The 23548-nt window shown below is 35.3% G+C and overlaps 1 protein-coding gene across 4 annotated transcripts in view; it reads right to left on the minus strand.

Annotated features, from left to right (window-relative positions):
* The window catches only part of LOC123692141 (myb-like protein U), a 128193-nt gene that overhangs the window by 23875 nt on the left and 80770 nt on the right, over window positions 1–23548 (minus strand). Inside the window, exon 1 of one of the 4 annotated variants that reach the window (XM_045636822.1) lies at window positions 10770–10948. The exons of 2 other annotated variants lie outside the window; for them this stretch is intronic. In XM_045636822.1, the coding sequence (XP_045492778.1) occupies window positions 10770–10789 (20 nt within the window). In that variant the 5' untranslated portion in view covers window positions 10790–10948. Of the gene's footprint in view, window positions 1–10677; window positions 10733–10769; window positions 10949–23548 lie in introns of those variants that run through there. One more of the 4 variants, XM_045636823.1, reaches the window with a different exon arrangement.

Consider the following 23548-nt stretch of genomic DNA (forward strand, 5'->3'; position numbering starts at 1 on the left):
AATACAACGTTATCTGTATGACGATGTTATTTATTTATCGTTCCTAGTATATTTCTAATCAATAATAATTAATAATACTTCATTCTGTTAAGGACTGCTTCAAAGGTTAAATAAGGAGTATAGATTGATAAACTATGAATATTATACAAAGAAAATAATTAACTGTACTCACTGAGTCACTGGACACTTCAATATTTTATTTGGCTTTAACTATTCAGTTCTGATAAAGTTAAATAGCAGGAAAATCGTTAGGACAACAGGACTATCACTTATAAATAACTATAAAGTATAGAAAGGTATCATTACTTTGTAATAACTTTAAAGAGAATTTATTTCCGTGATAAAGGACATAATTGACCCAATAAATTACTAGAGCGATGACAGCTGTCACATGTGTAATATAATTGCATTTAAGCAGCTTGATAGCGAATTAACCTGCAATAATTATACTAGGAAATACATTGACAATCAACTTCAATACTGCTATTATTCAATACATAGGTACGTATTTACAACGTAAAGGGTACGGAGACTGAGAAGAATAATTTATAGGCTGAACAAAGTCTATCCACCTTGAAATAGAAACGTTTATTTTTAATCCCATCCCCTCTGCCTAAAAATGGCTTGTCCTAACAGACAAATACAGTTTACATTTCTCGCATTACAATACGACTTCCGTTTACAAAAGCTCGGAAAGTATCGGGGCGTCGCCGCGTAATCGCGCCTGAATTAGAGGAAGCGCACATCCGGTGTTTAATTAACATAAAGCGATCGGTCACGTGGTCGACGACCGTTCACACGTCGCACGATTTTTGGTTATTGTATCGTCACGATAAAAATCAGAAATATTAAAAATTTATCTATGTCTCATATAATTGTAACTATGCAACGTAGCCAATTCTTATGCACCGTATGCTTGCATAGTGACGAATGACGATAAATCATCATTTTCGTTACGGTCCTAGAAACAGTCTTTTTCGAATGTTTTAATTGTTTAACCGACAGTTTAATACTAGAAAAATAATTAACTCTTATCTGTGTCTTAGTTAAAACTGCGTCATTGTCCTTTTTGACGTCAAACGTCACCTACTATCCAAACTTTTTATTCTAAACATCCTAAGCAAGAAACCTAGCATTCTAATTCGAGCATGGTTTTTCTAATCCGTGACATACATAATATAGTAAATAGGTAAATGTATAGCGTACTGACATACTGACCAACATATGTTACGTACCCTTACTTCATTACGGTTATAAAATGAGATCACTGAAGCACTAATTCATCTAGGTCTTCAGCCGGTATGCCACTAATCTATATGAAAAGTGAAATGGTTAGCGTATTCAGGTTAAAGACTTGACTCGATTACCGTGGAGCCTAGTAAGGTTTTGCGTAAACTGTAACAAGTTATATCCTAATTACATTGTGGTTAGTAATTGAGTGATTACACGAATGAATCGAAACCAAACTAACTGTAGAATTTAATAATAGATACTTATTTGCTGCATTTTAAATAACAAACACGACAAACATAATTTGCTCATAGCACGATATTTTTGTCGTAGTCTGGTCATGTATTTAAAACCTGAATATGAGAAAAAACTGTTTGATAAAAGTTAATGGTAATTCATGCTAATTAGTTACTGGGAAACATCCTTGATTATACATGAGACTAAAGAATAATTAATTTATGGTATTAATTGATAAAAAAAGCTGAAGTACGGATCATCCGTAAATGAGTAATTCCCTCATGTCATTTATTTGATGTGTCATTTTAATATCAAGGGCTATTATGCATATTATAATAATGTGTAATGTGTTAAATCGTTTGAAGAATGCATGGACAGGATAACGGAAAACGTGATTAAGGAAAATATTCAAACAGCCACATAGGTCTTATTGAATTGAACTCAATAGGAAAAATCGTGACAACATTCGATATTATCACATCTTCACATAACTACCTCCTCGTCTATACGTATTAGTCTAAGATCCGGCTGCAGGATTAGTGCGTTCATCGGTTTTTTGCTGAAAACCGAATTTTTATGTATATTTATAATTAGGAGAATATATATCGACTAGGTTGCCAGTCAAAATTTGGCCGCAAGCATGTTTAATTAAAATTTTTCTAATCGATTTTTGGGAAAAAAATTCGTTCACTTGTTTTTTGAATAAAATGTAGTCTACATCACGGCAAATGATATAAAGATTCAAAAAAATCACGGTTGCCGCTTTTCACCTGGCCGCAACATCTTGGCAGCCTGGTGCAAACAGGTATGATTGCGATTCATTTTTACGTTCATAACGTACATTTATGAATCATATATCAAATTAAAGCTAATTTTTTCTATTTATTTTCATATATGGTTGCCTAATTAAATCCGGCCGCAAATAAGGGTTGCCGGCTGTTTGCCGTGATGTAAAATTATACAGTTATTAATAATTTATTAGTATTGTATTGTCAATGCACTGTGTTTCATTAGATCAAAAAAATTTCCCTGTGCTGTTTATTGTATTTATCGATCAAGGGATTTATTTAAAATGTAAGAGTAGAATACCCACGTGTCAATTTCTTATACTTTTTTTTTGAAAAAATGGCAAACTTTAGGTGAATTTTTCATGAAAAATATTGAAATGTATTCTGAAATCGTAACGGTCTTAGATATTTATTTTAAATAAATATAGACTTATAAAGCATCTTTGGGCGCATATTATCCAGTTTTTATTTTTGGAAAACTACCTCCGAATACCGAGAAATATATTTTTTTCAGATATTCGTTTTTATTTTTTTTTCTCCCTAAAAACGCAAAAGTGCGGCTTGTCACTAGCATAGAATTATTGCTCGTAATAAGGCCTATCACTCATAAAAAAACCACGCCACACTATTGCGGTTTTTGGGAATAATACGCAATTTTCAAAAAGGTCAAAAAACACAACATAGGGTTGTCGCAAAAAGGTCAAACAAGTTTTTTTTTCTAAGTGTGGATATACAAGGAATAAAAAGAGATATAACTTACATACTTATCACATCTTGCAATCTATGCAATCTTCGTTGAAATGACATCATTGAACAGTGTTAGTGCGAATGACGGTGCGCACGCGTATCCACTTGCGCAATACGATGCGCTTTGTTACAGATTACACGAACGATAATATAATTACTCGCAATTTATTCCATAATAATAAGAGATATTATGGCTTAGTACAACGTTCAAGATAAATTAATCTACAAAATTACTATCATAAATACCTATAATACCTATAATATGTTGTTTGTACCTACGCAACTAATTACAAAATAGTCATAACAACATTACATATTACGTTACATTACATCTATTTTAAATCAACTGATATCAGAAACAACGGAATCAAAGCAAAACGTATTCAATTACCTCCAACACTTGATTCAAACCACAACCCACAAGTCACATCACCTAAAAAATCTCCCAACCAACCAGCCAGCCAGTACAAAACGCCAATTTGAGTTACATAGTATATACTAAGTACATATTAACCACAAGCCAGTCTTACAAAATCAATGCGGTCTGCTCTGTAGAGTGTAGAGCGTAGTGTGGACAAAAGCCATGCGGGCGAGGTCCAGGGTTCAACGACCCACCACAAATTACCCCCATACCGCGATACCATCTCCATTAAACTAATCATTTTCTTGACATGCAAAAGCTCTCGTTATGACCTCTAACGTCGGCTGTGGGAATTCGTCAACGATTTATCGCACGGAAACTATTACGTATCGGATGTGTTCATTGGGCAGTCGAAAATAAACACAAATAAGTACCTACGTAAAAATTGTAAAGCTCAAGCATATAAGATAGAGACTGAGACATATACGAATGCAAAAAGGATAAATAATGCATTTCAAAAGAGTAATAGAAAAGAAAATTCTTTAGAAATTTATAAATATACATTCAACGTAAATTTTTAAACAACAAAAAGTAAAATGAGACGTAATCGAACTATGTAAATACAACGTCAAAATCCTGTGCATTTAAACTACAAAAGAAAACAATAAAGTTTTTGTAAATTAATTATGAAATACACACAATAAAACTAAGTTACGATAATAATGAACAACTTCATGGCTAATTAAACACGCAATTATATTGTTTTCCTTATATTTTATATTTTACGTTATTTAAGTTTATTTCATTATTTTCTGGAAATAGCCTCTACGTTATTTCACTTACGTACATTTAACTTATCTTCTCCATATTATAATATTAATTAGGTAATTAACCTCACTGCTTTTCAACCGATCCTGACGTTAATTTTTTAAGATACGTTCGATGAAAACCAAAAACCGATTATTTCTTCACAAAAAATGCAAATAGCTTTGAACTATGAAGCCGTAGAGAAAATGAAATCTTCCTTTGATTTTCGTTCCAGTTTGATACCGTCGAATGCCAAGAATATAATTTTAGATATAGTCCGCGACCTAATTACTCTAATTGACCGATGACCTAAGTATTGATTTCTTATTAAACATAGCGTTACACGTGTGAAAGCCACAGTCCCTGACTAGGTACCTTCGTGTACCTTTATCCCTTTTAGCATGCAGTCTTTCGTTGAAATGTAAATAATTAATCCGATCTAGGTACATATTATATATACCTACATGCATTGACCACTAAACCTTTAGTCTTTATATGTAGGTATAATAAATACTGTATAGATTTTTAATACTTTTAGTCGGCGAGTTTAAAATTGGAAAAAGGGTTAGCAAACAAATTTCTTGTAATTTTGTTATTTACAAACTCCTAAAAAGCTTTAACCTAATGTAAAAAACATCACAAAACCGTAACCATATACCACGCCCAACATCAAACAATAAATCTAAATCAGCATACATCACTCGGTGTCCAAACAGCTTTCAATTCGGGATGACTTGAGCGAGCAATGTTTACGTAAAGAAACAAAAGGCTCGTCTCATTGCATAATGCCCTCCTTCCGTCCAGCGTGGTACCACGCTACTGCGAACCGCATGATGTATAACGCATTCACGATTTAATAAATAACAGCTGTTCCTATCTCCAATCTTTTTCTTTATTTGTGAACGCAATATCTGTCTTAATTGTTTGTTTGGGTGCACTGTGTTTCGCGTCGGTTTAAATCAAAGAAATGGTTGAGCAGAGGTTATTTTGAAATTATAAACATTACACAAAATATTTTATATAGAAAGCACAATATGTTAAAATGGATGTGTCTCACTTCAATACGAGTGTTATTACTTATAAATGGTTGGGGCTTTTATTGGCACATCTACATTATACTACTCTTATGTTTACGCGTTTTTTATGAACCCTCGATATCGATGTTTGGAAAATGACAACTTATCGTTTACAGTATATGCTTTTAGTCTCGTGGTAATAACCGTTCTTATTTTGCGTCCTTTTTCTGTATATCATTTACACTGATTGTTAAACATTTGATGTAAAAAAGGTGTTAAAATTTCTAACCAAAGATACGAATGTTAAGTACATTTCTAATCCGAGGAATTTTCATTGAAGAACAAGATTCGTAGAAGCTGCATGAACAATATATCTTGGACGAAATATTTACAGATTAATGAAGTAGCTATGAATATTAAGACGTTAACAATAAATCAATAATGCGGTAAACATGACAACCGGTTAACTGACAATTTGTCGAGCCCCAACATTCCATTTTCAATTATAAATACATACTACGATTAAATAATCGATCTGTCAAACATGACTTTTAGCGAAATTGTCTTCATTATTTATACTCGTTTTGTGTTGAAATTATTTAATTTTTATCGAACATAATGATCCTTTAATTATACATGATCCATTATGAGTTTATACTCATTAACAAAAACAAGCTGATGCATTAATCACTATTATAGTGATTAATGCATCAGCTTGTTTTTTGTGTTTAATAGGACTATCTTGTATTTTGCGATATCTCTAGGCATATTTAAAACAAATAATAAGTCACAACTCACAATACATATCATTAAAAAAATACATCGAATGGCAAATTGTACCTATTGTTAACAAATCAAATATTAAAAATTTGCTACGGATGTAATAAATATATACACGTTAGTAAAAAATTATAATAATTTAGCACAATAGGACAATTTTTGGACAACAAAATAACAGCTGAATACATATTATTTTATAGGCAAAAAAATCATAAAGAAAATCCTCCAATAAAAGGCAATTTGCTCAAATAGAAAGATCTAAGAAGAATTTAGGAACTAAATGAACAATAGTCCTAGTGACCCGAGGTCATTGACACACATGAAGTGATGATGTAATCGCATTGTAGTGTCGTTTACTACACGTCTGGTTTAATGAATGGACGATTTCAACTACACTGACGTGGAATGTACGCTTAAAACAATTCAATTGGTCTTTACGTTATTGTGTTATCTTGATGTTTTTAATACTTGTATCTATATCGGAGTCAGTAGGCTGTAGGACTGGTTTTTAGGATTGAGACTACAAGAAGGGCGTTACTTACAAAGTTACAAGTTCACATCTAGTAGATTTTTGAACTGTTTAAAGAGGTCTATGTTAATATTGTGTCATATAGTGTGTTTGTGTTTTGTTACTGCATACCTACATAAAAAGTATATTTTTGTAAATTCTATTTGGAGGAATTTTGTCTTTTGATGTAACTTCTAACGATTGCGACCATGCATGATGGAACGTTTAAAATAAAAAATACAAATTATACTGGCTTGTTATTCATTTCTAAAGTATTAATTACACCGGAAATATTAGATATTTTACCTAGTTAAAGATATTTACGACATAGGTATAATGCCTACAATTTACTGTGCTAAGCATTTACTTTTCAACCTTCAACATATTACATACCGTCATATTCATTCATATAAAACACCACTTTTTAACAATAAAAATTGTATAGTTCAGGATACATCGCCCATTTTTGCAAGTGACTACTATCAAGCTAATTTTCCGTTTGTAGCTTTATTTTGATGAGACGCCCAATAATTTCGTGTACGAAAGTCTCGATTGTGGTAGCTAACAGAGATAACAAGGATAAAATTTTTTGATTTGATGGTTCTCAAATATTTATTACGTAATTTGTAGGACAATATGTCTGTTGAATTATATAAACATTAACTAAGTGAAAACAAAAAAAATCAGCTTGTTAGTAATCATTTATGATGACCTCGTTATCGATACACTTTGGAAAGGGGGACTCTTTGAACAAACCATAGATTTTGTAGGACAAATATTTTTTCGAATAATTTAGGTTATTATCTTGAGATTGAACAAAAAAAAATTCATTCAGTTAGTAATAAATATTTGAGAACCATCAAATCAAAATTTTTTATCCTTGTTATCTCTGTTAGCTACCACAATCGAGACTTTCGTACACGAAATTATTGGGCGTCTCATCAAAATAAAGCTACAAACGGAAAATTAGCTTGATAGTAGTCACTTGCAAAAATGGGCGATGTATCCTGAACTAGTAATTTTCTGCCCCAATTTGTCAGCATTCATAAATTACATTGCAAAGAAATACACGAGATAAATTTACAGACTGAATTCTTATAAAGCAAGCCGGAAGATCAAAACGAGTAAAAAAATTAGCACCAACATGTGACATTGCAAAAAAAATTAATAAACAAAATGCAACAAAATAAAAGCATTTCTAAAGATAAACCATCAGATCCGTGGAAAACCGGCCCCGACCGGTTTTAGTGAACACAAAAACGTAAAAAATAACATGCTGAAGATTATATTGTTAAAAAAACGCACAAAAAACCCTTTGTTGCGTGTGAGATGCTTACAAAAAACGCATGGAAAAAATTAAACAGAAACTCGGTAGTCGGCCTGATGCACATCAATGTAGGGTTACTTAATACGAATTCCGTGAATTATTACTTTTCTTATTTTTGTACTTAACGTAGGAATCATTACACAATCACATATTAAAAAACTACAGAACTATTGTTAAACTAGGTGCAAGTAAAAATAAATAAATGATTGCGTAAGAATAAATTAACCATAACAATATTATAATACACATTATAACATGATCTGTATCGAATAATTTGTCGACACATTTTGGCATCACAATTCATATAATATCAACCATAATTCATAGAATATTGTGCAATGAAAAATCCCAATAGGCAATAACTTATATCAGAATCACAAACTCTACCCTTTTACAACTTGTATTTTAATGACATGCACATACCAAATAAAGCCACACAACCTGAACAAGTGTAACAACTAACATAGGCAACAAAAAGTTAGGAATTAAAACACTATCCGTTACCAGCTCCGCGAACTGAACCGTTAAATCTACCGAAATAACAATATTATGACAAAAACGCTGGCAAGACAATACTTATAAATAATTCATTAGCAGATGCCTCGTATCGTTAAATTATCGATGAATCATTAAGCTAATGCTCCACAGACGAGATGACATTGAAATGAAATAGGAGCGTGGCGTTCGTTGACATCGTATACGTAATATGCGATAACATCAAAATGTGCTAATATTTCCTGTACGCGTAAACATTCAAAATCCTGTATGAACATGAATTTGCTTATGTAACTGTTTAATTTTATGATGAGATCTATTTTAAAACGAACCGTGTACATTCCTACATTTGATACAACGAATATTAATTGAGGACAATCTAGTTTTTACACACATTCTCTACATCTAAATTAAGTTTATTCATTAATTATAATTTAATTGAACATAACAATATCAATTAAATTTTATTCTACGCATGAATTATGTGGACAAAATTATAATAAACATGTTATGTTGCTACTACCATGATGTTTATATTGAATCGCTTATAAAGAGACAAGTTCCATGAATTTTAAACTGCTATTACTTATTTGGAATCATGTAAAAAAATCTTTTATGATACATTTCAATACCGAGAAATGAATCACTTAACTGTAATGTACCTATAACTTCAAAAAGTCGAAACGTTATACTATGTTGTAAAGATAATAAACGCTTCAAAGAAAGCCTAATGTTTAGTTTGTGTAATGCGCTTATCTTTTGTTTGCCTCTCGGCCCTAAAAGTAATTATCGTAACAATATTACATGACTCAAAACATCTATAACAAGAAATGCATCTTCTAGCAAGAAATGTTATAACTTATAATTACAAAGAAACAAAGAGTAAAGACGTAATAAGCCTTATTACTGGGAAGCTATATAACAATGAGCAGAGTTATAATATCCGCAAGGATGCCGTGACCAATGTCCCACAGATACGTGAGGAATTACAATTATTTCCTGCTTCTATACGACTGAGGTTGCGAAAATGTGTGTCGATTTGAGAAATTGTATTTTACTCATCTTTCTATAGTGATTCATAATTATATATCTTGTCATTTGAGGAAACAAAGATCAGAAAGTTCGATGTTAATGAAATACTGAAATAATTTCACAGCAAATTAGTAGAAATAGAATACAATAGAAGTAAGACCACAATCATAAGGCTCTTACAGCCAGATAATTTTACATTTTTTAAAGTACCTAATGATCCACGTTCATCAAACAAGCATAGACAACGAACTAGAAACAGAAAACGAATTCCTAGCAATTACAAGTGCCTGCAAGTCGTTGTTTAATTCTAATTGACGTCTGACAACCCTGACCGAAGTGACTGCCGCGTACTTCTCATGCCTTTTTAGTCATAGATGAATAGCGATAAAGTATAGATAAATTATTCTGTAAGGAAAACCGGAAGGTCGGCCACAAGGTGCTTGCTGCACCTGCCATATCCAGACCTTTAGCATAGTATAATGCCTTTAGTGCAGCGTGCGATCCGTAAACAAATTGTTATTTTGTTTTGACTTATGGATATCGATTTTGCTCGATTGCAATCATCATGTTTATTGCGAATGAAGTAATTGTATGTTTTCAGAAACGTGTTCTTTTGCGTGTGTGCTATTGCTTCATTTTTACTTTAGAAGTTTAAAATGGGAAACGTGGACAAACTTTATTAGTTCTCTTCTAACTTTAGAAAGTTATGTCTTTTATATCCTCCCTCCTTTTTATTACCCGTTAGATAGCATGTTTCACGAAATTCTATAATTTAAATAAACTAGCTACCTATATTACCTATTCTTTTTTAAACTTTTACAAATTAATAATTATTTTATATAATATGTAAAAATTAATGTCTCAATATAGATTTAGTTGAAGGTTGCACAATAACAGCGCAGCGTTAGCAATAAATGTATTATTATTTATTATGCTGAATATCGGTTTCTAGGAAAACAGAGGACATTTCCTAGACATAGGTACATTATCCTCTACATATTGTTATGAATGGTTACTACACACTACAAGACTTTTATTTAGTTAATAAGTTGGTTTTAGTAAATAAATAAGTTGTTAATACGATATTAACGGTTTAGAAAATATATCTACAAGTTCTTCAACTGTTCGTATACGTAATTTGATATTTATAAGACCCAGAAGTTTTAACAATACATCCAAAACTACTAAAAAAGCGACTGCATAAAAAATTACAATACCTACGAGCCACGTCCCTTGCCGAATAGGGCGACAATAATATTATTATTGTTGAGACGTGACAAAAAACTTCGCCCTTTGCGCTACTAACGTAAAAAAGCGCCAAATATTGTGCCGGCGTTGCAGTTGCTTACCGATCGCGATCGAACGGCGGGCTATCGGACAAGGATCGTCACGGGGCGACCGTTCGCGCTCATGCATGGCGTGTAAGGCTCCGGATAATCACCTCGGTCGATGGTGGAACATAACTTCGCATCTCCCAGCGCCGGCGGTCAGCTCCGCAACGGTAGAGCACTGCACATCCTCGCCATCACACACTATCGATCACACTGGCACACTAGTACACGAGGACACTGCGCGGCACTGTCGCGGCAGTCGCGGCACACACGGGCGACGCGCTCTATGAACGCCGATGCATTGGCGGCAGTGCGCCGTGGTCCCGGGCGCGCAACAGCTGACAGGAGGCGCAGGCCCCCCGCACCGCCGCTCCCCCCGCGCCCGCGCGCGCAGCCGGTGCGTGCCACACCCCCCACCTCGCCCCTCGCACCTCTAATCCATTATTTACGGACGGTCGACCGGTTTCGGCCGCTTCACGACGACCGTTCAAATTAATGCCCTTCCTATGTCCGGCCTCAAACGCGATAAGATTACGGTCGACGAGCTGCGACCGGCTCCGAGTCCTCCGTCCTCGCTCCTCAGTCGTCGGCCGTCTCACGTTGCATTCGACGGCAGCGTATAAACCGCGAGCGACATAAAACTGGTGCACTTTTATGACAAACGTGACTGATATAAGAATAGGGCAGTTGAACGAACCAAAACAGGCATCGGCCGGTACTGAAGGCACTAAAATGCCTATAACCCGAGTGAAATATTCTGTTGTAAGCCACAAATGTAGAGTTGAAGCAGTAAATCAACGTAGAGGCCGTAAAAACGCTGTAAAAATAGAATTGGATAAGAAATGCCAGCTCGTCTTGATGCGCTTTTTAAAGCATTCGCTCGCACTTAGTCATAATACGCGACTGTTAATCCAAAGATAACGTCATAATGTACCCACATACAAAAACTTTCTCAGTCGACCCCCCGCACTCGCCGAGTTTATCTAAGCATTTATCTTATTTCCTTGAAAACAACTTAAAAATTACATTTCTTATCTCTGTTCTCGGAAAGTAAATCTGATGGAAAAATCCTTATATTAGTATTCATAGAAACCATTGTTTTAACAATTGCAAACTCTTTTTACGTTACAATAGTAATTAGGTAGTCATTTAAGTTTTACATGTTTTAATTTTTATATTCATACATACAGTAACGCAACTGTCTTCCTGAAACAATACGCTAATATGAACTAAGAAATACCAACGCAGTGTATCGCCTATTTTTAGCGCAATCGAAAGCGACAATGAAACATTTATTTTATTATGTTCGAGAATGACGAAAGTAATAAAATCGCCGCGGGGAGGTTGTAAATTCAAATATCGTAAGTAGAACAAACAGCACAGAAATACACGACATTATATTAAGACCACCACATCGATTAGCTTCCGTGAATAAAGTATCATATTCTGTTCTAGTGTCCGAAGGCATTAGGTATCTGTAATGGAAGCAGCGTGCGCTCGTATGGAGGTCTTCGCCAGAGGGTAGTTCATAGTGTTTCATTACAAAGTTCCGAGTAACATTAGCGCCGGGCGAGTAGGTCCAGAGATACCTACTCCGGGATCCACTTTCGGACAGCCATAGAAATCACGTAGTTCGCGGAACTTTGTTACCTGTGGTGCGGCAGCGCAGCGCGCCAAGGTGAACGCTCGGGCCAAGGACGAGCCGCGCGGCGGGGAGGGACGCGGCACGACCCCCCTCCCGCGCACCCTCGCCCCCACTTCCAGTAAAAACGCTCTGAACCTTCGAGGACGAACGATACCCAGCAAAAAACGGCCCCAACGACGGAACAAATAGAAAACATTTGGAAAAAAAAACAAGAACAACAAATAACAGGGGTACCGGGAACGAGAATGTAGTTACGTTGTTAGATGTCAAAGTTGCAGTTCGCATGTCACCTGCGCCTACGCAGACGGGTCACGCACCAAGGCAGCATTCTTATGATGTAATAGACGAACTATTAAAGAGATAACGGAAGAGACGGAAAACCGGATCGATTGCCGATCGACCAATGATCGCACAAACTTTTTTTATTTTGTATTATCGACTTCGAATGCAAAATAAATTAAAATTTATTTTAATTCCTTCGCTGAGTTAATAAATCGATAACAATTCAGTACATAAATACTAATTAGGTTGTCCTAGGCTAATAGAATTCACGTTAATTTAAAATAGCAACGATACAATCGAATTTATAGGAAGGCCACTCCGGCCAATAACGATGTTCAATTCGTCAGCTATAAAATAATAGAGGTTACGGTGACGAGCCACCGTATCGTCCACATTACATCACCGTTCACAAATAGCCTGTCCTGGAGCTAGCGTGCAGACTACACGAGTGCGTGCGCTGCGAAGTGCCGGGGCTCCGCAGACCACGCGCTTCTCTAACCGAGCACACACTAACACGAGCGAAAGAGACGATAGCCTGTTACAGTTAAGCAGGAACTCTATTTATATGCAAATATAACCTCGGACTCGACACCTGTTTGCGTATTCTCGGCGACGCTTTGTGGCGACTCTGTCTCCGGTATCCTTTGGATTATGGAATACCAAGTTAACATAGCGTATAATTAAATTTATCCACATCAAAGTGTGAACCTTAGCTCGTTGCTTTAAGCGAGTTTACCGCACTCGGGGACATCGTGTGCACAGAAAACGTAATCATTCTTTTTACTTGCTTTGTCTCGAAATTCATTATGCAAAATTAATTACTTAATTCCTTTGTTCAAAATGTCATCCACCCCTACATAATTTATTTTAACTTCATTTTAAATCCGTTGGCTTACTTATATTTTTGTTAAGTCATATACCTAAGGACAAATTTGCATCGAGTGATGATTTACGTATCTACCAACAGCGAGTTTAATTAACAATCAATCACTAAGGATTAAAAAAGACACTTTATGCAGTTGTGATAAATAAAAAAGGTCAGAGATTGTATAATATCCTATTTTTAACACGATAAAATTCAGTTTGTAAATTATAAATTAAGATCTAGATAGGCAAATAAGTGAAAATGTGTAAAATTTATAAAAAAATGTAATTTAGACGCTCCAACAATTTAATTACAATGTCCAATACACAAGCAAATATTGTGCAATCTGAAGTCAATAGGTAAAGGTTATTTACCTCACGTCGGAAATTCGCCAACTTTATAAGCGGCTTATTTCGCAAAACCACAGATTTCCAATGCTCACTCGTGTTTGATTAATCAATTCCCCTTGAGGTTTTTGCGCTGTCACTTATTTCCATTAATGTCATATCTCCACCCACACCCCCTTGTGCGTGGAGCAAAGAGAAGAATGAGAGCGGGGTTAGCCCGTTCATTTATCATACTCGGACCGAGCCGCGCCTGAGTGTGTTTCTATGTACGGCTGCGTCCAGATAGCCCGTCCTTTATTTTGTTTACACGTGTTACTCGAATCGCAATGGATTGGCGATTGTAAACTCATACATTACGAATTCTGGATAAATCTTTTGTTTTGTTTGTGTCCGATACGCCTTTATTTTTATGTGAAGTCGTAATAAGAAAGCAACAACTCCGATTTTAAGCACTTTTGAAATAGAAGTGCAACGGCCTGGACAATAAAACTTCCTGAATATTGACAAAAACCTCATAAATGCTGTTAACCAAACATTTATTGCCATCAACATACAAATATTAATGAAAAGTTCGTTCGTTTACAGAATTTCGATGTTTGCTAATCCGAACTCGACCGCAACCCATTAGTTAGATTTACGGATGCATTAACGTACAAACGATGATGATGAAATGAGTTGCATGCATTGCTGCTTACATTGAGCGTGTTGATGCGTGCTTGTGGACAACATGACTACAGCGTGCAATGGATCTCTTAGCACAGTTTTGTACCACTGTTAGACGATGGTGTTATCGGCCTGAACAATCATATCGTCGAGTCCGAGATCGACGCCCGCGGTGTCCTTACTTGCCCTTTTGGGCGATGCTCCTCTGACACTATTGTATGTACTGCGCCACGGATTCGTTTACTACGAGTTTTACTTGTTTCTTTGTGTTAGATTTATCATGCTTTTACTATATTTAGCTCATCGCGCACTAATTTAATTTACATTTTAACGCTTATCTGTATTGCACGCTGTTCTTAATAGGCTTGTGTTGAAAGAAACAATTTCTTTATTTGTCCAACAGTTTCCATGAATTAGCTATTCCACCATTAATATTTCAAACCATTCAATAAATTGCAAAATGTAGGATATCCAGGAGCTTTCTTCTATTAATTTACTAGAAACGTCATTAAAATCAAAGCGAAATCTTTACCTGCACTGTTAGCTGGTCCGGAACGTTGATTAATTATTTTTTCAAAGGTGAGGTAAGGTTATCTGAACCTGATCTCTCGTATTATTATCCTCAGTACTCGTGTGTAAAATCCATTACGACGGCAATGACCGACGTTTTATGACATTTAATTAGGATTTAACTGAATAATTACTGCAGTATCTCTGCTGTAACAGATTGGGCACGAGCCCGTAATGATCGAACTTTAGACACTATTTTGCGTGCACGGGATATAAAAATACATTCCTTTTCTTTAACTTTTAATTTAATATTACTACTACTATTAACTACCTGAAACTTTTCTGAGTTTTTTGTATCACAAAACTCAGTAAAAACAGAGCAGAAAATTGCAATATTTTCCCTTAATATTTTAGGAACATTCAGAACTCAAGGAAATTAAAAAATTAATTTTTTTTACCAGTTAATCGACCAACGACTCTACGCTACATTAAATCTCTAAGTAGAAGTGCTTTGCCGTCATGTACACGTAATGTAATAATATAATTTTGCACTTTGATGTCGGTAGCCAGTTCACAGGATCGAGGGGTGGAAAATCACCCGCGGCGCTTGCTTCCGTAACATCTCTCAATTTCAAAGTCGGGGTGTCGCGTCGGAGGGCGGCACTAACCCAGACTCCAGTTAACAACGCCTTCCCGCTTTGACCTACAAACGAAAGCTCTTTCCACCGTGAATACATTTCTTTGCATATACCTTTTAGAGGGACCTGCGTCGCGATTGTAACGCCGTTTTTTATAAAATTGACGGCGTCAGTGGCTTACTTTGCTCTCCATACGGATCTTTGAATTTTTTACGAGTTCAAGTCGGTTACAGAAGGAATTTCTGAAGGGGTGGATTATGTTAAATGGATTGATCCCTTAGAAGTTATGATTGACATTACAGCCTTGAGTGAAAAGTTGAATTCTACTTCAGATGCCATAAGCGTATAAATAATAAATATTTATTTTTCTGTTAACACTTAATTTGTTAATGATGTTCGTGTATAACATACAGTTTAGAAGTGCGGTTAGTCTGAAGTAGGTTTTCCATTTCTAAAGTAGGTACTTGAAGTGAATATTAAAGGTGCGTGAACAAAAAATGTTGAGTACATTCGGATGTTAGTATCGCCCACAGGTAATCGTTAATTACAACATCACGGCACTTCAATTTAAACTCTGCGTTCTAAACATAACAATATTCACTTATGATTAGTAACGGGTCGTTAAGTTTCACAAGTGTGACGGAAAGGGCCAAGTTTTATTCCAAATAAATATGCACAAATATAGGCACTATGTGAATAATCTGATAAAGATGTTTTAAGCATTACAGACGTAATAAAACATTTACTTGATAAATTGTCACAAACCCTAGAAACAAGAAAGAATAATTCCCCAAACCGGTTTTAGATAGCGCTGTCACCCCAAGACGTGTCTAAATCCATCGCGCACTTCCCTAGCAACATCAGAGAAGCGTTATAAATTATCCATACACGTAAAATAAGGGGCATACAAAAAGAACAGTGGCCGGAAAGGGACCGCTCGTATACGATAGCGACAATTTACCAATCAATCGCTCGCTCGTCTAGCATCCCAATTTCCAACCGTGGAGCGCTTCAAGCGCTTTCGTTTCAATGGCTTCGTTTCGCTTTTTACTACTGAAAAATATTTTATTTAAAAATTTACAATTTGTACAAGATTTTTACAACAAGAGTTATAAGCGTTGACACTAAATCTCACTAAGAGCAGCAGAAAATTGCAATTTTTGGCACAAGGCCGTCAGAAAATACTCAGTTTAAAAAGCGTTCTTGGACTACTATTTTTATTCAACTGAAACAATGGAAGAATAACTACGCACTAGACACAAAGAACGCGTTCTTCAAAGAAGTGAACAAAGACTAATGAAAATATACGAAACAGAATGTTCTTATTTCCCGGGCAAGGAGTGGAATTCGCCTCCAAAATATGTGAGGGCGTTTAGAGATCTAGCTAAAACCGATTAAATGTAGCACGATACCATAGCACACATTTAAATAATTGCATGATGTAACATTTTGGACTATACTATAAGAATAGCATAAAAAGTTAAAACAATCCATACTAAAAAAAGTTTCATAAAAAACACTAAAGCGCTGTCAAGCAAAAGAGGGCACTTTATATAGGCATTTAACAAATTTTCCCAATATGAAACAAGCAAAAACAAAGCGGATAGAGCTCTGCAGCGGCAAAAGGGAACAAATAATAGGTCCGCGAGCCACGCACTGCCGTCGATTGGGCGTCATCGCCGCTGACCCCATTTCGGGAATAACTTACATTTTTACCGACTGCAATGGACAATATTCATGGCAAACGTTTTAGAGATAAATTAGACCAATCCTTTTTATAATTAACAATGTTTTAACAATATAGGATATAAATCGTCATCGTTGATTTAAATCAGACTATAGACAACAAACGAACAAACGGTTCAATATTGCTAATCAGAGCAGAAATACATATGAAAATATAGCTACAAACACGGCCTTGCACCTCTAGATTGAAAAAGCCGTGTCCTATAGTGTTACACTTATAATGTATACGGGCACGTTTAAATTAATTAGCGGCAACGAGTTAGACTGGATCGGGCTAAGGTTGAACTCATAAATCTTGGAGGCGGCATTAACGCAGAAGGGCAAAAAGGGCGAAAATCGCGTACCGGCGGCCCCCGCTCGCCCAGATAAACGGATTTAAGGCGTCAGGGGACATTAAGATTTAAATATTCGTTTTGTTTCTTGTCTTTTGTAACGTGCAGGGTATTCTGGAAAGTGCCGGACGTCGCACGCGTGATAGGGTTCCTATTAGGACCTATTTTAATTACTTACCATCCGCCATAATTTTTAAAGCTGAGCTTATCCAAGATAATGTCTCATTCGATATATTTACACAGTAATTAGTAACACGGCGTATGTAAGAGTATTTCGAGCGTATATCAGATATTATCGATAATGGCAAAGACAGAACTATACATTAGCGTTGCTAGATCAAATCTCGTGTCAATTAGATGGCAAGCGACAACGGGCCCTTCGCTTATCTGTACAATGAATGATGATAAAACTCTGCGATCTAACAAATGCATCATAAACTATCAACGATCGGATAAGTTTCAGTGTGATAGGATTACAACAAGATAAATTATACAACATCTGTTACTATTTATAAACTGATATTTAAAGATTTTTTGTTCACCACTACCAACTACAGAACCAACATATTTTCTTCGAATTAAAGTTAACGATTTAATTTATGGTTACGTGTTTTATGTAGCTATATTATATGGTTATTTAGCAAACATCAAATTCATCTCGCGCGGCGGTACCCACGCACGCTGCATTCGCAATATTTAACGGTAGACGCTAAACACGGCAGATAAGAATATCCAATAAATCTTAGCTCAATCTTAAAGCTAGACATCAATTAGGGACGTGTTGGAAATATTAAACATAGCTGCCTTGGGAATTTATATATTGTAATGCATTTACAGTTTCGTCAATTAAGGAGACAGTGGGAATTTAATCTATCAGTGTCATTTTAATATGTAGCTATAATGAATCAGTATTTATTTTAGCAAATATTAAACACCTTGCTACATTCCTTTCAAATTCAACTCAGCATCTTTCTTTTTATCTTACACTAGCTGCTCCGCGCGGTTTCACCCCCGTGGCTCCACTCCTGTTGGTCGTAGCGTGATGTTATATAGCCTATAACCTTCCTCGATAAATGTGTTAGATAACACCGAAAGATTTTTTCAAATCGGACCAGTAATTCCCGAGATTAGCGCGTTCAAACAAACCAACAAACTCTTCAGCTTTATAATATTAGTATAGCTTGAAGCTTAAGTTTATAGCCGTTTATATCAATATTCATATTTTTAACGTACCCAAATCAGGGTCAAAAACCGTCTAACGGCATAATTCTCACTACCCTCAAGGAGGAACAAAGACAAAGTATCAAAGCGAGACAAAAAACAGCAAAACGCATCGAGTGCAATTACTAACTATGTATTACGTTTGTCGGTATGAGATAACAGAGCGCCGACAAAGCTGCGGGTTCCGATCAGGGCTGACACAACGAGATTATTTAAAACATTTATACTAAACATTTCTAGATAATTTACTAATTAACTAGAAATGTTTGAGTAAATAATTTGTTGTTTAAAATATACGGCCCTACGGGCTACGGCCTACAGTATCTTTATCATATTTGCTATCGGAAGCTATCATATCATTGAGCTAATAGCTTTGAAATCATTGTGAAATTCTCTGCATGAGATATACCTACATTTTTTCAGTCAAAATTGTTTCGACTATAAGTTGTCCTTTTTTTTTATAGTGGGGAAATCTTCCAAAGATACCCACTGCCCCCGGGGAAGGAGCCGTGGGTTATGTCGGATTCCTACCGACTAAAACCCCACTGTGTTCCGTCGAGCCGCTTTAATGATGGGGCCGCGGGTATTGGTTGGAATTCTTCCGCGACCGACTATAAGTTGTCCTAAGCTTTTTCTATTATACATTTTATGCTATCTGCCACCCCTACTCCAGCGGAAATGTTCTCTCCTCTAGTGCCCTATTTATATTCTGCAAACCGCTATGCGGCACCGATGTGCTCAAATACAGGGATGTCGCTACATAATGATCCCTTCAACTACCAATTCTATCCTTTGACTAATGGTCTCGTTTGTATAGACAAAAACTTGGCACTTAGGTGGCTTGTGTGTCGTAAGGAAACCATTTAGCTTATATGTATATCTACAGGCTACAGCTGATGATTATAGAAGTGGTTAACGCGAGGTATTTCAACGCGAGGCAAGATTGGAGGTGAGGTGTGCGGGGCCGTTCGCGTGACACGCGCTCCTCGCGCTCCTCGCGTCGTTTGTTTTTCGTAACGTTAGCGCTATGCCACAGTGTAAAATACTTATATCAAAAGTAAATTGTGATCAATTTTTATTATGTAAGCAATGTAAAAGTGTTTGTGTCAGATTGTAAATATAAAAGTAAATAAAGAAATCATTTACAACTTTATAAACTGAGATAAGTAGGTACTAGGAATTTATTAATTAGCACAACATAATTATGGAAGTACTTGGTGTAACTAATAAATATTACTTGCTGCTACCAGTAGAAGCTTAGAGTATTATATTAGAATAGTATAGAGCGCGTGTATTACAATATAACTACAATACTACAACAATCTACAAAAATGGTCTGATATTATTTCTTCGTAAAATTATAAAAAAAAAAGTTTTATTGAAAAATATAAATATCGCTAATTTCTGAACATTTTCACTCATAACATTTTTATTTATAGTTCTATGACAAAAAGTTACTGGACCAAAATTGTAGAAAATTTAATTTGCAACAAATAATGTTGACAATTTTTTTTTATCAGATTAATAGTTTAAGAGATATATCATAAAAACCATATTAAGCGCTATTTTTAAGATGGCGGCCGTGGGACAAGGGTGGCGACCCCACAAACTTGGTGATAGCTTCACACTAACCCCCCCTACACATCAAAAAAATAAAATGCGTCCTCCTAAAAAACGCAACCCCAAATGTAACTTTTCAATGAACTATAATAACAATGATTATGAACTAACTATTATCATCTATTATACAGTAAAAGTTCCTTATTCGCGCTTCCTTTATTCGCGTTTTCACTATTCGGGAATTAAAAAAATGCGACCCAATTTCTATATTCGCGACTAAAAATTTTTTTATTCGCGGATTTAATAAGTACATACATAATAATAAAATTATTCCAATAGGTATCTAACACAATATCCTTGTCAAATGGACTAATAAGAAAGTAAAATAGATCTTATTACAAGTTAGCCTAAAGTACATAATATTATGTTGTTAATTAATGATATCGCCGAGGCCTTTGACCCAAGCCGCCTTTGTCGCAAGCCGCCTTTGCCGCGATTGATGTTTTTGAGAATGTAAATAAACAGAATGGAAGCAACCTTATAACTCAATAAATAAAGTATATTTTTAAATGTAGTTCCGTTTATAGTAAAAGCCGCTTTGCGTGTTTTATAGGTTTCGTCTTTCACATTCGTTACAAAAATAATTGTGATCGAGTAACGTCTACTGCACTCTTCCTAGTTTATAAATTTATAATGTCAACTAAAAAAAATGAGACACGAAAAAAATCTCAATCGTCACCTAGGAACGTATAACGTAGAACCTATAATCCCATATAATAATTACCATTCCGTATTCACGGTTTCTGTATTCGAGGCATATATTTTATGGAACATATACCCCGCCAATAAGGAACTTTTACTGTAGTGATTAATAATTATTATTAGTCAATAATCATTATTATTTGACTATTATCAATTATTTTTTAACAAATAATCATTATTGTTTTTTTCCTTAAAATAAACAACTGTAATTAATAATTATACCCCAAAATTATGCAAATAATACACCAATTACGTAATAATAATCCATACTAATATTATAAATGCGAACGTAACTCTGTCTGTCTGTCTGTTACTCAATCACGCCTAAACTACTGAACCAATTTGCATGAAATTTGGTATAGAGATATTTTGATACCCGAGAAAAGGCATAGGCTACCTTTTATTGCGAAATATGTACCACGGGCGAAGCCGGGGCGGACCACTAGTATTATATATATAAAACAAATTATTATAAACTAAACTCTTATTTCACAGTAACGCAGCTTTTATCGTTTTGAAATAAAAGCATACGAGGTGAAACTTTATGACCAACTGATATTTTTATTCTGTGGCATCAAGTAACTACGTTTTTATCATATTACTCAATTTACATACTAGTTCTCTTTTCCTGTCCTTTTTTGTGATACTGACACTGCTTTCTTCCGAATTTTGTTTGTTTTGTTACCCATTTTCAATAATTTATCTTTACTCAAAACTTAAAATCGAGCGGAGATAATTTGACACAGGTCCTACGTTAGCAAGCGCCTGATCAGGACTGGCGGGGTAGCGGGCAGCGCGGTTTGTAAAGAAAACGCTGGGCAACGTTAAGTTCTGAGATATAATATGTATTTAATAATTACAGGGCTTCAGTAGAAAACCAAAATTTAGCACGTTTTCTGCAGTACATCAAAATACATATCCTTATATAAAAATTATTTCCAAAATCAGAAATTTCATTAATAAATAATTCGTTTTCGATCTTTATTTTAGCCTATTTTTATGATTTTATATGATCGAACAAAATACACGTGGTTGTGTAACAAATTAGCACACTTTTTAGGAAATGTCTTGAAGTGTATTGATTATTTTTTCTAGAAGCGTCATATAATTGCAAATACATGAAAAATTTGATCTTGCAAACCAATTTTACTCCGCTTCGCTGAAAGGACTCCCCTTAAGGCGTAAGCATAAAAAGCGAGATGGTCTGGATTTTATTTTCAGCACACAAAATTTTGTTCTCCAACTTGCCCGTAAAGAAAATTGGTTAGTGGAAATATGAAAAGTGTATGCATGGGACGCGCTGTCTAAGGGAGACGTGACTCAATAACTTATATCAAAACAGCGTATAATATTCTGAGCAACATTCCCAGATCGTGAGTAAGTGAAACAACGCAGGATTTTAGTATTTTAGTAACATTATACAGTTTGATTAGATTGAATTCGCAACTCCGTCGTTAGCGGCAATAGATTGTCCAAACAAACACCAAATTGGCTGAAATGGCCCACAATTTCGAAATAGATTCGATATCAATTCAATGTTTACTTGCAACTTGAGTTATCAGCACTTACCTGCTAAACTACCTGGCTCCGTGGAAGTTTCTAGTAATAAAACTTTATAGTTTGCCCTTCTCTTATCTACTTTTATTACCTTCGCCTTATTCCCTTCGAAACTTTCAAACTTTATAATGGACGTTGACGCAAAGTTTCATTTTAATATTCTAATTTAATTATCTGTCTGCGCGGTATATTTTAGACTTGGGAGTTTTAATATGATTATAAATAAGTTTGTGGTTAGATTAGGTTTTAGGTAATACTTATTTTCAAACAAATCTAGTTTTATCCATTCAAATGAAGAGACACAGCTGCATTGTGAATAATAATTAATCAACTGATAATGAAGACTTCGAAACAAAATAGTTCAGTCACACAGAGTCAAGATCAAGGTCTCTTAAATAATTTAAAAGTAGATAACAATACGATAACGTATCCCTTTAAATTAGATAGCGCACACAATCACAACCTTGTTCTCCTAAATCCTTGCTTGACAACTATTTTCTGAGTCGAAACTTTTATTTATCGGAAACCTATAAAGTCACTGGAAGATAACAGCTAATGTGGCAGCGGAGTCTCGATTGGAGCTCCATCTATCCCTGAATTATCAATTCGATCGAGTTGGGTCGTACGGCGTACCCACTTCACGTCAGAATAATGGATTTGTCAACAAGTAACTCGAAACGGTGAATTGAATTACGAGGGCCCACGCCGTTTGCACACTTTAAATATGTATTTTATAATTGGATATCCTAGTAGGGTTCGCT

The sequence above is a fragment of the Colias croceus genome, chromosome 5 (assembly GCF_905220415.1).
Source record: "Colias croceus chromosome 5, ilColCroc2.1".
Classification (NCBI taxonomy): domain Eukaryota; kingdom Metazoa; phylum Arthropoda; class Insecta; order Lepidoptera; family Pieridae; genus Colias; species Colias croceus.